At 36.9% G+C, this 18,563-nt stretch overlaps 1 protein-coding gene across 1 annotated transcript in view; it reads right to left on the bottom strand.

Moving 5' to 3' along the window:
• ACBD5 (acyl-CoA binding domain containing 5) overlaps positions 1–18,563 on the bottom strand; it is a 71,943-nt gene that overhangs the window by 23,743 nt on the left and 29,637 nt on the right. The window contains exons 5-9 of the mRNA XM_006887081.1: positions 15,089–15,203; positions 11,353–11,481; positions 10,842–11,045; positions 9,954–10,060; positions 1,849–2,116 (exon numbers count right to left, since the gene is read on the bottom strand). Of these exons, the coding sequence (XP_006887143.1) occupies positions 1,849–2,116; positions 9,954–10,060; positions 10,842–11,045; positions 11,353–11,481; positions 15,089–15,203 (823 nt within the window). The remainder of the gene's footprint in view (positions 1–1,848; positions 2,117–9,953; positions 10,061–10,841; positions 11,046–11,352; positions 11,482–15,088; positions 15,204–18,563) is intronic.

Here is an 18,563-nt window from a genome sequence, read left to right as displayed (position 1 = left end):
AGAGTTTAGGGCTGTTGTACATAGGGTCACTATGAGTCACAAGTGACTTGATGGCACATAACAACAAGAACAACAATGTTTACCTGGTGGTGTAATGTTTTGAGTTCCTAAACAAAAAGCTGTGGTTCTGATATACCAGCTTCTCCACAAGAGAAAGAGAAACAATCTCTTCTCATTAAAAAATATATAGCTACAGAACATCAGTGATTTTTTTTTGTTTTTAATGTTTTCCTCTGTACTGTTAAATATTCTTTTATTTCTCATAGTTTATTTGTCAGCTTTTGACCTAATTGGGGAAATGTATAAGATAAAAAGATCTCATACTTTTTATTATATGGTTGGGGGAAGCAGCACATTGAAGCAACTGGTAAGCAACTGTGGTTAGAAGTAACAAAAGATAATTTTGGTGACTTCAGAAAGATAATATTTTGTATTTAATATTTATTTAATATATAATGAATAGTATATTTTCATAATATTATAATTAATATCTATTTATTAGTATGTATAGAATATACTGATTTAGAAATGTTTTCTTCTGCTTGAGAGAACACACTACTATGTCCTGTGGAATCAAAGGAAAGAATCTGACCTTAATTTAAAAAATCCATCACATGTTTGTTGTTGTTAGATGCTATCAAATCAAGTACAACTCACAGTGACCTTATGAACAAAAGATCTGAATCTAGTCCTGTCCTCTACCATCTTCGCACTTCCTGACACACAAGAGGCCATTGTAGCAGTCACCTTGTCCAATCTGGATACTATAACTATCCTCTTTGTTTAGTGTTCATAGGGTTTTCAAAAGCCTTGTATTTAGGAATTAGCTGGCCTATCAAATCAGATGTTTATATAAGGCTAATTTTTAGAACAGATCATCCAGGAAGCTGGGCCCTATGAGGAGAAATGTGGCATCAGGGTTGGTGGAAGACCTATAAACAATCTGCATTATGCAGATGACACAACCCTGCTTGCTGAAACTGAGGAGGACCTGAGGCGCTTGCTGCTGAGGGTCAGGGACTGCAGCCTTCAATATGGATTGAGGCTCAATGTCAAGAAGACAAAGATTCTCACCACAGGACCAATTGGTAGCATCAGGATGGATGGTGAAGAGATTGAGATTGTTCACAGCTTAAGTCTGCTTGGCTCCACAATCAACACTGTTGGCAGCAGCAGCCAGGAAATTAAAAGACATATTGCAATGGGAAAGTCTGCTGTTAGGGACCTCTCCAAAGTACTGAAGAGCAATGGTATGTCTCTGGAGACTAAGGTGCATCTGGTACAGGCCATGGTCTTTGCAATCATTTGTTATGTGTCAGAGAGCTTGACAATGACCAGGGAGGATAGAAGGAGAATTGATGCTTTTGAGCTTTGGTGTTGGAGAAGAGTGCTGAGGGTGCCATGGACTGCTAAGAAAACAGATTCATCCTGGAGAGGATTAAATTGGGCTGCTCCTTGGAGGCAAGGATTCTGAGGCTTCGTCTGACATACTTTGGTCATGGTGTAAGGAGGGATCGGTCCTTGGAGAAGGACATCATGCTTGGGAGGGTGAAGGGTAGCCGCAGGAGGGGAAGGTCCTCTGTGAGATGGAATGATTCAGTGACTGGGGCAATCAGGATGAGTGTGTCGGAGACAATGAGATTGGCACAGGACAGAGCAGTTTAGAGCTGTTGTACATAGGGTCGCTATGAGTTGCAAGTGACTCGACGGCACATAAGAACAACAACAATTTTTAACATTACTCTTGCAAAATGACAGTCCCTGAGCTTCCCTATCCAGAATACTTGTTTTATCAATTAGTGTATAACAGCAGCAGAAGACAATAACAACACAAAAAGTAATACCTACCTCTTACTCTTCTGACATTAGAGAAGTCCTCATTTTCTCCACCTCGTTTCTCATGGGGTGGTGCCCCACTATTACTTCTGCCATCTTCTCCTCCACGTTTCACTTCACCTTTTCCTTCAATTGCTACCATCTGCATATCCCCAATGCTTCCATTTATAGGAGATACTTGAATGATTTCAGGAAAGGCAGAATTTTCCAAGGACGGATTGGGATCACCACTCAGATAATATCGAAATGGTCCGTTGTTTGTTGAATAGGTGTCTAAAGACTAAATATTTTTTAAAAGAAACCTTTGTTAAGAGTTATTAAAATAAACACAAAGTTTTCACATTAATGTACAAAATATTATTTTTCTGAAACACTGTGTCATGTTACTATAATAGCATTTTTCCTAGGAAATGTCTCCAGTTCATATTCTGTCCTTTATTCAAAGAAATGAGTAGGAATGGTTTGCCAATGTGCAGAAAATGTAAAAGTTTTCATTAAAAGTTATCAGCAATTAGTCACACATCTATGAAACATTTAAATGTTACTCATTGTAGTTACTATGCCTATCTAGAGATATTACGTGGCAAGCTAAAATTCCATTCTTCAAGAATCTTTAAGGAGTTAGGTAAGTAAAATTATTACCATGTGGTTTTATAAGTGTTATGAAAAAAATGTGCAAAAAGTGTTACAAGAGTTCACAGGAAGGATGTCTAAGTCACACCAGAGTAAGGTGAGGTTTATTTGGGACAGATTTATTTGAAGGATGACATAAACTATGTATGTCTTAAAGAACGAGAATGAAATGGAAATATTGACAGCATGCACTGGTAAAATAGGAGGGGAACAAAGGATGATTTAAAAACTAATCGGATTATAGAATCAACAAAATTTGAAAACAATATGGGGAATGTAAGAAAAAGACTACATTTCTAAACCAGATGGTTCTGCGATACTTATCTGGATAAGAATGATGAAAGAGAGATTTTGTGGGAATACAAAGTTTATTTACAAGTAAGTAAAACCAGATAAATTTAGTGGGTAAGTTAGAATTTAGAAGACAGATATAGTTTAAAAATGTCACATTGTAAGTCATCAAAATATGAACAATGGTCAAAATCAAAGAAGTATAACTATATATGTCAAACTAAAGGTGCAAGATAGGAAGAAAAACTTACAAAGGAAGCTTAGAAGGGTCCCAAAAGTAAAGAAGAAGCCCTTCAAAGAGCAATGTAATGAAAGTTAAAGGAATATTTTCAAGGAAAGAAAAACCAGTATTTAATGGTGTATGAAAGTCAAGCACAACAGAAAATGTAACACATCAAAACAAATTAGCAACAAGGGCACATATACAAGGCAGAAACCTGACTGCAGCCTTGAAGTAAATGAGAAGGATAAGACAACAGGCAGAGGTTAACGCAAGATTAAAGAACTGCTGAAGAAAAAATAAGTGATATGTTTAGATTGAAGACAATTAGGAGACAACAGTTCAGAACAGGATTCTATAGGGTATAAAAATGTAAAATCCCTAAAGAAGTGGGATGAAACTGATGCAAAGTAAAAGTTTAAAAACTAGCTCCAATGGAAGACGATGTCACTGTCTGAGGTGGGAAGAAAGTGGTAAGGTCTAAAGGGTGAGGCATACAGCCAGGGTGATGGAAGTGCCAAGCTAAAAAGCTGGAGTACCAGGGGAGCTCTGGTGGCCTAATGGCAAGGAGCTGCAACTACAATCCCAGAGGCACACGGTTCGAATCCACCAGATGCTCTGCCGGGAAAAGGAGGGGCAATCTGCTCCTGTACCAGTCAGATCTGATTTGACGGTACACTCACACAAAAATTTAAAAAAAAAAAAAAAGCTGGAGTACCACCTAATGGTTTCTACTAAAAAACAAAGTAATTTGACAAAAACAAGCGGTTTTTAATAATAAAATAATAATAAAAAACAAGGGTTTTTTAATAAGACTAATGCTAGCTTTCCCCTCACCACAACACCCACTCCCAAAGAATCTTGGTAGAAATCTAGCTTCCTACATTCTAGCTAAGAATGACTTAAAATGTGGCCCTCAGGTGAGAAGCCTCAGCAACAATGGGGCAGTGACAGAATGTACATTTGCAGGTCTTGCTCATGACCTCTGCGCTGCACTTCTAAGGGCCAGCTGCTCCATAGAAGAAGGATGGACAATCTCCTCCCATTTGGCTAGCTGTCTTTAAAAACTTGTTGGAGGGTCAGCTATGGGTCAGTTTGGACTCAAAGGCCCACAACAACAACCAAAAACCTAGGGAGCGCTGGTAGCTTAGTAGTTAGAAGTAGTGCTGCCATCCCAAAGGCAAGTGGTGCAAATCCATGAAATGCCCAGAAGAAATATGGACAATGTTCTTTCATGTGATTTATTGCCTCTGAAAACCCACAGGATGGTCTCAACTCAGTGGTACATAACAAGAACCCAACATAAACAAAACAAAAATCCTGGGGTTGAGACCCAGGAATCAAACTAAACCAATGATTCATCTACACATTCAAGATGGAAAGCACCGCTTAAGAGATAGGAAAGGATGTGTAAGAAAAAGAAAGGAAAAACAAAAATTTTTATCTCATTTTATCTTGAAAATCTCACCCACCTGGAAAAATTCAAAGTCCTGTAATCCGCAATGTTGATGGTGGTGGTGGTTGTTAGGTTCCATCGAATCAAGTATGACTCATAGCAACCCTATGAACAGAAGATCTGAAACCAGTCCTGTCCTGCGCCGTCTTCACTTCCTGATACACAAGAGCCCATTTCAAGTCACCTTGTCAATCCATCTAGTTGAGGGTCTTCCTCTCCTTCGCCGACCTTCCACCCTTCCCAACATCATGTCATTTCCAAGGAATAGCATCTCCTAGCAATATGTCCAAAGTATGTTAGGTGAAGCCTCATCATTCTTGCCTCCAAAGGGCACTCCAGCTATACCCTATCCAAGATATATCTATTTATTTTCTTGGCCATCCATGGGATGTTCAGTATTTTTCGCCAAAACCACAGCTCAAACGCATCAATTTTTTTTCTGTCATTCTTATTCACTTGTCCAGGTCTCAGATGCATAGCTAGTAACTGGAAAGACCATGGCCTGAATCAGATGCACCCCAGTCCTTCCTCAAACTGACATCACTACTCCTCAATAATTTGGAAAGGTCCCTAACTGCAGATTTTCCCATTGCAATGCATCTCCTATTTCCTGATTGCTCCTACCAAGGGTGTTAATTGTGGATCCAAGCAAGATGAAGCTGTTGACAGTTTCTATTTACTCTCCATCCATCATGACATGGACTATTGGTCTAGTGGTAAGAATCTTTGTTTTCTTGATATTGAGACTTTGCATTGATAGAGACATCTGCATTAGTATACAACTTTAATAAGTTAACAGAGGCAATGTACAGCCATGTGGCAAATAAAATAATACAGAATTTGTAGGTACTTAAGAAAGACAACCCAACAGAATATGGAAATTATCAAACAATAACATTAATATATCAGATGCAAACAAAATGTTCCAAAAACTGCTAGAATAGTATACTGACAAAGAATTGTCAAAAGTTCAATCCAGGTTTAGAAGAGGCCATAGCATCAGGGCTATCACTGCTGATGTCAGATGAACCCAGGCATTCAGAATGTCCATTTGTGTTTAATTGACTATGCAAAGGCACTTGACTCACTGCTAACCTACGGCTAACTGAGAAGAATAGGAATCCCAAAACATTAATTGTGCTCACGCAAAACCTATACCTAGAAGCTGTTGTCTGAATGGAACAAGGGAATCTTGAATGGTTTAAAAATCAGGAAGCGTATATGTCAAGGATGAATCCTTTCTCCTTATCTATTCAATCTGTATACTGAGCAAGTCATTTTAAAAGGTGAACTCTATCTAAAGAAGAAAAAATAAAAAGGTGACCTCTATGGAGAGGAACGTGGATTAGGATCAGAGAAAGACTCATCAACAACCTGCACTGTGCAGATAATACAACCTTGCTTGCTGAAAGTGAGAGGGACTTTAAATACCTGCTGCAGCAGATCAAAACTTCAGCCTTCAATATGGATGACATCTCAATGTAAAGAAAACAAAGGTTCTGACCACTGCAGGGTCAATAAATAGCATCAGAATAGATGAGGAAAGCACTGAAGATGTCAATGATCTCTTCTTGCTTAGATCAACAATCAACACCCTTGGTATCAGCAATCAGGAGACCGCAAGAAGTTCTGAATTGGGCAAGTCTGCTGCCAGGGACCTCTCCAAAAGACATAAAAGCAATGACGTCAGTTTGAAGACTAATGTGTCTTCACAGGCCTGATTCAGGCTACGGTCTTCTCAATCACTTGCTACATATCTGAAAACTAGATAATGAATAAGGGTAACAGAAGAATTACTGATGTCTTTTAGTTGTGGTGTTAGAGAAGAGTACTTAATACCCCATGGGTTACTAAAAAGAACTAACAGGTATGTCTTGGGGAAAATGCAGCCAGAGTGCTCCTTGGGGGGAACATGACGAAGCTTCCTCTCTCATACTTTGGACAAGGTTATTCCTTGGAAAGAGACATGCTTGGAAAAGTGGAGCATCAGTGAAAGACAAGAAGACACCAACAAGACGACTTGACACAGTGAGCTCCAGGCAATGGGCTCCGCTGTGTCAGAGATGATTAGGATGGCACAGGATAGGGCAGGTTTCAGGCCAGCTGTTCCCAGGGTTGCTCAGAGTTGTACTCAAATCGATGGCATCTAACTGTAGTAAAACACTATCAAGGGAGCTTTGGTGGCTGAGAAATTGTACTACCAACACAAAGGCAGGCAGTTCAAATCCACCAGCTGTTCAATGGGAGAAATACGGGAAATCTCTTTTCATGTGATTTATACTTTCTGAAAACCCACTCAAAGGTCAGCTATGAGTCAGTTCCAACTCGATGGCGTAAAACAACAAAACACTACAGAGCTCCTGGGCATAGTTCACAGGGAGTTGTGCTGCTAACCTAAAGATGGAATTCCTAGTGGCTCCTCAGGACAAAGATGGGTAATCTCCTCCCATGCAATTTATGAAAATCCACTGGAGGGTCAACTATGTGTCAGTGCCAACTCAATAGCAATGAGTTTAAGAGGTTTTTGAATTTAAGACATTAAATGCACATGCACATACACCTCAAATTTGCAAGCTTCTATTTCAGTTCTAAGAATGGTGCTTCCAAACCATCATCTATTCCACTAAAAGGATCTTTTAAAAGAACACAGCTTATTTCACTTTTACAAAGCAAAGTTATTAAAGAAGGATATCATGGAGTCAAGTGCTACTCAAAGTGATGACATCTGCAAGAAGAACTCTCCAATTGGATGGTCTAGGCTGTAATCTTCATGAAGTCAGCAGGGAGGCTGGAACTGCTAACCTTTCTATTAGCAGAAGAGCACTTCACTGTTACACCACCAGGGTTTTCTCTACAAAGAAAAACTGCTAATTATTGAATTTTTTAAAATGTTGAACTTAAAAAAAAAGTATCTACAACATATTCAACTTTGTAGACCAGACTAAAAAGAAAAACTATCAAATAAAAAATTATGTCTTTCTCTTTGAATGGTATATTTTGGGTGAAATGAGATCCTTGAAAACATAAAGTACTCTTATCTCCTCAGAGATTTAATAAAACCAAGGGATGCTAATCTTTTGCCCCTAGAAAGGATAGAAGCCAAGTAATACAAAAGCAACCAGGTGAAAACATTACTGAACTACATACAGAAGTACAACAGAAATCCTGTTTTTCCAATGATCATCTATCATAGCTGAAGAAGTTGAAAATAACATTATTTAGGATTGAGAGTTGAATAAAAATTAAGTAAAAAGACCAAACACAAACAAAAAAATAAGTTAGGTAATAATGAAACAAGGTTTTCAGATTATTTGGAAACAAAAAGGAGTGTCAGGTAATAATGAAAAAAAAGGTTTTTGGATTGTTTGGAGACAAAAAATAATGACTCATTAGAGCAGGTGCTACTGGAAGACATAGAAAAGCAGACCAAGAAAGAACTTGTTATGAAATCATCATTGAGTTATATGGCAATAACAATGGTGCAATTGTACACATAACACACATTCTGGTGAAAAGAATAAAAAGTAAAAACAACTATCACACTGACAATGCTAGTTAGGGAAAAATATAAGGAAAAAGTAATCCACAAAAAGTTCTTTTTAAACATTTAACTATAGAACATTCCAAGCATTTATAAAAATAGAGCACTAATCACTCAGATCCAACAACGAATACTTCATGGCCACTCTTAAGTCACCTAGTCCACTCCCAGTGACTTACGCTGAAGCAAATCCTTAAATATCAAATAAAGCTATTTTAAAACACTTTATTAGGACAAAATACATGGTAAAGATTTAAAAAATACTGTTTGCTTCAGATGATGGGGTGAGATAAGGGAAGCAGTATGCTTAATTTATAAACTCAAGCAGCTTATAAAAACTTTTAAAAGCATGTATGAGTCCACTACTGTAAAAAGCTATGAAAAGGTTTACATCCAGAATCATTATTGGATGGTTATCTGAGGTCGGAAAGGAGGGTGAGAGGAATAAAAAAGGGGGAGGGGGAACCCACACAAGTAGAAATCAAAAGGAAATGTTCAAACTATAGCAGGTAAACTATAAATTAGTGGCACACAAAAAGGACATGAAAACTGCTTTGATTTTCAGTACTCTAAAAATGACAGAAAGGTTAGATATTTTTCTAAAAGAACATACTTAGCAGATTAATGGATGCTGACATATAATGCATCTGGTGATAGTGGTGATTGGCCTATATTTTATCTAAAAAGATTTCATTCTGGCTAAGTCAGATCCAAGTGAAAGAATGTAGAAGTGTTAATCTCTGTGAGTAACAATAAACGTCGGCATCAAATGTAGGGCAGGAGGAGGGAAGTGGAAAGGACCTGACATATCAGAGGAACAGAGAGAAGGCCAAGGTGGGTGATGAACAAAGAACAAAGAGAATGAGTTGAAAAGAGGCCAGAAAGGGAAGCCAGGAACTTTCAAAGGCTGTTGTTGTGTACTGTCAAGGAAGAACTGACCCCGCGCTGACCCTCCAGCAGGTTGTGGAGGTAGTCAATCACAAGGAAGAAGACTGCCCATCTTTCTCCAGCAGAGCAGCTGGTAGATGTGCACTGTGTACCTTTGGATTGGCAAAGCAATTCCTTCCCACTAAGTCAGCACAACTGAAAGGCTTAATATAAATAAGGCTCAAGGGTTAATATAAATAAAACACAAGGGGTAACCTAAACAGGCTTCTACAGGCCAAAGACGGAAAAATTTGAGTATCATAGGATGATAACTGTAATGGATAGAGAAAACAAAAGAATTTTTAATTAACAACTTCATAATTATTCCTCTAAAAAGACTTACTGGATTCCAATTAAAGGATAGTAGGAAACAAACTCATCACTTCGAAAACAGATGAATTAAAGAAAAGCATTACATATATACAATGAGGTCAGAAAGATGAGTAGGAGTCAGATCAGGCAAAGCCCTATAAAGAATTTTAGTCCACAATTACTTAGAAAAATAGGAGCAAACCTACAGTTTAGTATCTAGATATTTACTAAAATTCATTCCTACTCAGTTCTTCCTCACCAATCTTCTTTAAGCATATCTTTTTGGTTTTTTCTTTTATTGTGATTTGAGTGTTTACAAATCATATTGGTTTTTCATTCAACCACTCAGATACATTTTATAGCAGTAATTATAATTTATTAAAATAATTCATTAACTACAATGATATTGGCCCCCTTTTTTATATTACCTTTCACTTCATCCAAATTACTCAGGGTCTGTTATCTATTTACGAATTTTATTCCTCTCTCCCTCCCCATTCACATTGTTAGCAACTATCCATGTGTAAACTTTTCGTGAGCTTTTTAAATTATGGTCTTATACAATATTTGCCCTTTTGTGATTGATTTATATCATACAGCATAATTTCGTCTAGATTCATCAAAGAGGTATGTTTTCAAAGTGATAAGTAGCACATGTCTCCTATTAACAGAACTGTGCTTTAATTTCTGATAGACCACTTTGAAAACTTACCAATCATAGAGTGTAATTTTTTTACCTCTTCTTGTCCAAATTGCTCCATAGAATCACAGTAAACTTCGCTGTCTGAATCGCTGGTCAAATGCTGAACTCCCGAAATATCTTCAACATGATCATCATTTACATCTAAATATAATTTTAAAGTATCCAGATAGAATAACTATATTCAACAGAAGTCACATGCATTTACTTCATTTTCAAAATTTACCATCCCTAAAATATTTTTATAGTGGAAACAAAGAGGATTTATATCTCATCACAGTTATTAACATTTTTTAACTTCGTTGGTAACTTTTTTTTATAATGATGATAATTTATTTTATCAATGAATTATAGGAAGATACTATTTAATTTAGTGCAAACTTTACAAAATCTCATGACCTGATAAAATGAAACTATCAGCCAGGAAGTGTAACTTTTGGTGTACCAGTATGTAAGTGTGGTTGGTAAATTTAGAAATTATATCCTTAACTGATTGGTAACAAGGATCTTAAGTCATCTGATGGTTAAATTCAAAGAAACATTAGTAATAAAGTAAAACATCTAACATTTTCTTTTATAATGTCATGTTGTTGTTGTTAAGTGCTACTGAGTCAAGTACAACTAATAGCGACCTTATGGACAAAAGATCTGAACCCTGTTCTATAACTATTGTTGTTTCTCTTATGTTCATGGGGTTTCCAAAGGCACTAATAATAATAATACAAAAAGAGGCTAAAGATACAATAACCCTGATCCTAATCCACGGTCTTTCAAAATCCAAAGATTTTTGTAATACTAATAATTCACAACATGATATTAAATAAATCTCTTTTACTCTCAGTTGCTCCTCACTACATATTGAAGGTTTACAATAGTTAATATTTACAGGAAAAAGGCTAAACAAAGAATTATTAAGGGATAGTACCTTGGTGAACGCAGACGTTATCTTTTCCAGTTTGTTCACAGATTTGCTCTACAGGCTTTACTTCTTCAATGTCTTTGCCAGTCAGGGAAGAACTACCACGGACATCATTCTGTATCTCCTGAACAAAGTTGCCTTTATCATAGCCATTAGGAACAGCAAATTCCAAACTGCTAAGGTCTGTTGATTTCTTCATAATTTTCTTATCTTTTATGAGAAATTAAATGAGATTCATTAATGTTCACAATGAGTAAAACTCTGCAACTTGTTGCAGAGTTGGAATCAACTCAACAGCAACTGGTTAATAAACATGTAATACAGCAACACTAAGTGGGCCTGTAGCCTATTCTTATCAGCCTTGACTTAATGCTTAGTCAATCTGCATATGGTAGCAGTCTTTTGGATCTAACAAATTTGGTGCTACAGTCAGCAGCACATGCAAGAATCTCCATCCCAAATCTTCCTCCTCCTTTTCTCTTAGTGTAAAATCATTAATCCATCACCCAAATATTACCATTATCACTTTGTTCTGTTTTCACTTCTTCAGGGGACTCTTCTTCCTCTGACTCAGCTCCACTATCACTGCTTTCAGCTTTACCATTCATGCTTTTGGGATGTGAAGTAGTTAAAACATTACCAAGATCTGAAATAAGAAATTACTGCTTAATCTCCAATACTGTAATCTACATAGTATTGCTGTAACAAACAATGATATAAAAAGTTACAAAAACATAAATCATTAGGTACACTAAAAAGTGTAAAATGTGATACTTAGTAATGTACTTTAAGTATAAAGATCCATATGTTACATAACTAGGTATGAGCTTTCTGGTGTCATGGTGCACTCTGTGTGGCTCTGCTAACCCAAAGCCCAGGCTGAAGCCCACCAGCTGTTCCACAAGGAGAAGAACCAGGACAGATTTACAGCCAGGGCTACAGGAGGGTCATGAGGAGTCAGAACTGACTCTATGGCACTGGGGTTTTTTGTACTCAGCTCTTAGGAGCCCAGGTGGTGCAACGATTAATATGACAGCTGTTCACATTTAGCATTCACTCCAAATAAAAAAAATGTGGCAGTCTGTCCTCATGAAGAATGCAGCCTAGGAAATCCTGTAAGACTACTTATATAAGGCGGCTATGAGTCAGAACCAAATCAATGCCAAGGGTGAAATAACTGATGTAAATTACAGGTCAAAGGGATAAGCAACTACTATTACTAAAAACTAGTTAAAATTTACAGTTTAAGAGAAAATAATTTAAGTACAAAATAAAAATAGCTTTAATGCAAATATCAGTATGAATACCTCATATTCTACTCTAAGGAAAAAAACAAACCAAAACACCACTATGTATTTTCTAATTCAGTTCCCAGAAAACAGCCTAGGATCATTATCTACTAGTGGGCATGATCAGTATCCAGATTATCCTTCTAAATTATCACTTATCAATCAGAAAAATATTAGGGCTCTCGGGTGGCTTAGTAGTAAGGAACTGGCCTGCCAAAAGATAGGTGTATCCAACTGGAATCCATCAGCCACTCTGAGAGAGAAAAATGGGTACTCTCCCCCCATTTGATTTACTACCTCTGAAAACCTGCTGGATGGTCAGGTCCAAGTCAGTTCTGACTCAAAAGTACTAAACAACATCAAGATTGGGGAGAGAGGAGGACCAACTTTAAAAACCAAAATATGGCTATCTGAATAAAGAGCTGATTCCAAGGTGGGCATGAAAGAATAAAATGTATCTAAGACATGCCAAAAAGCAAGTATGCTGTCAAATACAAAATTAAAAGAATATAGGAGCTTGCCTTAAGAAATTTCTACTGACTACAGATGGGATTGAGTAGCAAAAATATGGGAACTAAAATGGCAGAATCACAGTCGCCTAGGTTTCAGAGTCTTGTCTTTTATTAACTCAATTCTGGAGCGTGGGGTTTTTGCTCAGGTATACCAAAATAGAGCCTCTTCTCAAAAAAGCTGTAAAGGTGGGGTTGCCATGCCCTGTGAGTACAAAAGAGAACAGAAGAATGGGGTCTGCTTGGTCCAAGGGGTGTGATGTACTACTGAGACTAGGATAATGGGGTTACCCAAAGTTGAAGAGTCAGAGTTGCCATTCCAGTAGAACTGGAAGGCTGAGCTGAAGCCTAGGTCTAAGGGGTGTCCTCTCAGAATCCAAAAGTTGTGATTAATACCTTGAATCTGGAAGATGAGGTCACTGCCTAAATAGTCTAAAAGATCAGAAGATTTTCAGACCTGAAAGCTAATGAGATTTGTTCTCCTGGGTTTTGAATTTGCTTGGTGCCTGCTTTCCCTTCAATGTCTCCCATTTGTAATGGAAATGTCTGCCTTGTCACCATCGTACTTGAGATGTAGATAATTTTGTTGTTGTTAGTGGCTGTTGAGTCAGTTCCAACTCATAGCAATCCCAGGTGTGCTGAACAGAACTGCACCACCAGGTTTTCAAGGCTGTTACTTAATAGTCTCTTGTGGGCTCATTTCACTCTGCTTTCTAAAAAGTTTTAAAGAACAAATGTCACAGTTAATAGCAGAAAACTCTTGGTAGAATGGGGTGGGGAGTGTGTAGGGGAAGTCACCTTTCAATTCTTTACTGAGACTATAAAAACAAAGTCAAAAAAATAAACAAAGGAACAAAACAAGCTCACTGAATTTACTGTCTTGTTTTAACTTGCTAGATCTTATAGTTAAACCAAACTGAAAATATTTGCATTATAAAAGTAGCTTTAAAAAGATCTCAGCTGCAACAATGAATGAATGGAAATCCAAAGTCTCTGTAAATTTTCGTTAAAATTAATAATAATAATAAAAAAAGAAGAAAATCTCAGCTGTAATATGGTCAATCAGATTCTTAATTCAAAACAAAATGTGACACATCAAGGAAAAAACTCCATAAATTCTGTCATAAGTTTAATAACTGAATCATCTATCATGCTTTCAAAACATAACATTTACTGGTGAAAGACTGCACTGTTCATATTTTAGAAAGGACCCCTGGTGGTAAACAGTTAAAACACTCAAGTTGCTAGTGAAAGGCTGGTGGTTTGAACTCAACTGGGTAATCTGTTCTCATGAAGATTACAACCTAGAAAATCCGATGTGCATTAATGTGACTAAAACATAAACACAGAAACTGTTGCATTTGATGTTCTTCTGTGCATATTCTCAACAACAACAGAGTTAAGTAAAATTTCACAATGCTATCAAGTCAGTCTGAACTCATAAGAACCTCCAATCCAAAATCAATCTCCATAATAGTCTATGTGTTTCCTATTGCCAAAGGGGCCCTGTAGAGTAGCAAGAGAAGATCTTCACCCTGAAACCCACAGCGTCCCTTTTCAGCAGGAAGTAGCTAAGAGAATACACTGTCCCCTTTTCCTTATGAATCAGGGTGACATCTCTCTCAGGGAGGAGTGACAGGGAATGGCAAAGGACACACTGACAAAGGAGATTAATCAGAACTGGTTTTGACAAGCACTGTCGCAAGGGACAATTAAAACAGACTTTCAGAAAAAAAAAGAGAGGAACAAACTGGGGGGGATAGAGAAAAGAGTGCAAAAATGAATGAATGGAAATCCAAAATCTCTGTAAATGTTCATTAAAATTAATAAAATTAAACTTAAAAAAAGAACCTCCAAAAGGTTTCGAAGGCTGTAAATCTCAGTAAGAGACTACCATTCTCCCTCAGAGTCACTTGTGGATTCAAATCACTGGATACTACAGACTACAGCACCAGAGATCCTTAAATAAAATTTAAGGATGTCATGTGCTATTGAACTGTAATCAACTCACAGCTGACTCTCCAGAGAGTTTTCAGAGGCAGTAGAGGGGGGAAAGTTTCAAACTAATTTTAGAGGAGGAAAGTATGTTAAGTAGCAGTTCCACTCTATCCTCTATGGATGCTATGAGTCTGAATTAATTGGCACCTAATAATAACAACATTTTGGGTCTTCACAAAATGTATTTGCTTTGAAAGAAAGTGTTAAAAAAAAAAGAAAGTGTTATGTGACAAATTTTTAAGTGATACACATTTGTGTAGATACTGTTGACATTCAAATCAATATTAAGAAAAACTTTATATGAGTTTCATTATTCCTACCTTCTAAATACTTAGAGATTTTCTCCAGTCGGACTGGCATGTGAAAATAGAAAAAATTTTTAAATCAAATGCATAAATTATAATTCTGAATACAATCAATTGCCAAATTTAAAAGCAAACAGATAAGACAGTCCAACCTGAGGTTAAGTCGGAAGTCCTGCCACTCTTTTTATCCTCTACAATCTCATAAAATGGACCTATGACATGCAGCAATTCTTCAACTTTTTCAGTCATCGGCATAGTCTCTAGAATCTGTAATCAAAATAGAAAAATCTTGTGAAATCACAAAATATGAATCTGATCTAAATACAAAACAATTTATTATTCCTAATTTATCAATAGGTTTTGAAATTTCAAGTTGACTTCAGGTCCCTTAAACTATCTATATTCATTACATACTTAAATATATATTGTTGTTGTTGTTCTTATGTGCCATCGAGTCACTTGTGACTCATAGCGACCCTATGCACAAGAGCCCTACATGCTGTTCTATCCTGTGCCAACCTCACTATCTCAGACACACTCATTCCCACCACTCCAATCACAGAATCATCCATCTCATTGAGGGTCTTATTCTCCTACGCTGTCCCTCCACTCTCCCAAACATGATGTCCCCCTCCAAGGACCAGTCCTTCCTTGCAATATGCCCAAAGTATGTCAGGTGAAGCTTAAAAATCCTTGACTCCAAGAAGCACTCATTTTCCTTAAAAAGGCTCAGGTACACTAAAGGTCTAATAATGCTTCCATTGTGAAGACAACATTATACATGCTTCACATAAAATTTTACACAAGCCTCCTTAAAATGTGCATAAAACACTATAAGGATTAAGATTAAATAAAAGAGAACTGTAGAATTAAAATCAAATTACTGTCTGGTTTTGAACAATAAAATAGTATTTCTAAAAGGTCATCCAAGGATAGAAGGAAGCTAGCCAATTTAGGATCATCAAATTTAGGGAATTTTCAACTAAAAAGCACCAACTTGTACTCAATAAAAGATAAACTAAGTATTAGATTCAAATAAAAACTGAGACTATAGGCTGTTTACTTTGACATGGCCAAGGTCACAATTAGTAACTGACAGAGTAAATTCAAGCACAATGAATCACCCTTTACATGCCACACTGCCATAATATAAACACTTTACTTCACAGACCTAGTACGCTAACCATATATCTCATTATGAAGATGCCTTCTCTTTTTTTTTAATTATTAATTTCAGTGAAAATTTACAGAGACTTTGGATTTCCATTCATTCATTCTTGCACTTTTCTTCCCTCCCAACCCTCCCTCCCAGTACACTATCCTCTTAGAAAAATAGAACAAAAATTCTTTCATTGTTTTACAATCCCTCCCCCAAGTCCACTCCACTATGCAGCCTTTGCTCTGGACTCCCATCATGACAAAAATACCTAATCACATATCCCTTTTAAACAGTTCTCTGCCTCATCTGTTTCAATGCAGTATACATTATTAAACCCATCTTTCTCAGTCTCCCCCCAACCCCGAGGTCAGTCCTGTTTTACAACAGTGGCACCATGCAGTATTTGTCCTTTTGTGACTGAGATACTTCACTCAGCATAATGTCTTCCAGGGTCACAAATTTTGCATAATATTTCATGAGTTCCTTGTTTTTAATGCAGTGCAGTATTCCATTTTGTGAATATACCACAGCTTCTCTATCCATTCGTTTGTCGATGGGCACTTAGATTGTTTCCAACTCCTTGTTATTGTGAACAAAGCTGCGATAAACATAGGTGTGCATATATCTCCTTGGATGTCAGTTATGGTTTCTTTGGGGTATATTCCCAGTAATGGAATTGCTGGGTCAAATGGTATCTCTATTTTGCAACTTTTTGACAAAGTGCCATACCGCATTCCACAGTGGTTGCACCAGATGCCTTCTCAATATTTCCTTTAATCCTCCTGTGAACTCTGTTTAACTTATCTCCCAATTACAGCTTATTTTTTAAAAAAGAAAAAGTCTCCTCAAATGTTTTTAATGTTTGGTTTTCTTCATGTCTGCCAGAATAATGGATATGCAATGTCAGAACAAATAACCAAATGGGCCATGTCTTGATACTAAACTGACATAAAGAAAGTTTTTTAAACTAAAATTTCAGTATAAGTTTTATTTATAAGCTAGAATTTCAATAACCATGAAAGGAACAACATAAATTAAGGGTTACTCTCTGAAGAAGAAACTTCCAAAACACAACATCAATGATCTTAGCCATTTGCCAGTAAAATTCTATCCTCCTCTCAACTTTAATGCTGAAATACAGGAAACAGTATATTCATATCAGTACAGCACACACACACACGATACAAGCAGAGAAACAGTCAGACCAAGGCAAAGGCAAATCTCAGTCTAAAAAACTAATCTTAATCTTCAGAGAAGATTAAGCTAAAAGTTATCAGGTATAGAAATGATTAAGTACTGAACTACTAACCAAAAAGTGGGTATCAAACCCATTGAGAGGTATCTTAGAAGATCAGCTTGGAAATCTGCTTCTGAAAGCTCACAGCTTTGAAAAATTCTATGAAACAGTTATATATTGCACACATGAAAATGCCATCAGTCAGAGTTGGCTCAATGGCAATTAATAACAGCACTTTAATGTATTATAATCCTAGCCAAGAGGAGAATATATTAACAAAAATATATGGTAGACTACAGACCATGTCATATGGATTCACAACGAGTTGGAATTAACTCAGCAGTACCTAACAACATGGACAAGATCAAAAAAGGGCAGCATCTACCGAAAGATAAAGTACAGAAGGGACAGGAAAGAAGCACAAATGGACACCAGAACCAGGGAAGAAGTAGAAAGACTGCTATGACAATAAGGGAATTATAATTAATGTTACGAAATATGTGTATGAATTTCTGAATAGAAAACCAATTTCTAGACTTTCACTCAAATTACAGTTTTAAAAGACAATATAATTTTTTAAAAGGAAAAAGCCCTCTGGATCAAAGTGGAATACTGTGGTGTAGTAGGTTAATTGTTCAAAATGGTTTTCCTATGCCATCTACCTTGACTTACTACATTGGCTGGGTGGGACTATGCTTATGATGTGAATCAGGCAGAGAGCAGCTTTAGGATGGGAATATGCAAACAAGATGTGTAGACTACTAATGAGAAACTGGTCAGTCTTGCCATCCAAGTTATAAATTGAGCATGTTCAGAGGAAGAAAATGGGAATCTCATTAGAAGGAAGAAATAATGAGAGAGACTGCAAGGTGCATATTTCAGGGGCAGGGAGATTCCTGCTGGAAGAGATAGGAGCAGCAGTAGCAGCAGCAGGCGACAACCTGACACTAATTTGAGATAGTATTAATCAGGGACTGCTACCACACAGAGCCAACCAAAGTCAGAATCGGAGACCTTTACCCAATCTTGCTGGAGGACTAGGGGAAGACACCAGACAAGTCTAACAGGACATTGTAACATAGGCCAGTGTTAAAAGATCAAAGGGCTTCCAAGCACCTAAGCTGTCCTCACTGAAGAAATTTTGTTTCCAATCAAAATTATAACCTGTTAACTTCCCTAATAAATTCTATAATTATGTGAAACAAAACCAAAAAACTACAATAACTTAAAC

The sequence above is a fragment of the Elephantulus edwardii genome, unplaced genomic scaffold (genome assembly GCF_000299155.1).
Source record: "Elephantulus edwardii isolate Elephantulus edwardi_28Jun2011 unplaced genomic scaffold, EleEdw1.0 scaffold00054, whole genome shotgun sequence".
In the NCBI taxonomy this organism is placed as follows: Eukaryota; Metazoa; Chordata; class Mammalia; order Macroscelidea; family Macroscelididae; genus Elephantulus; species Elephantulus edwardii.
The sequence above is the reverse complement of the archived record's forward strand: the minus strand, read 5'-3'. Positions and strand labels throughout refer to the sequence as shown.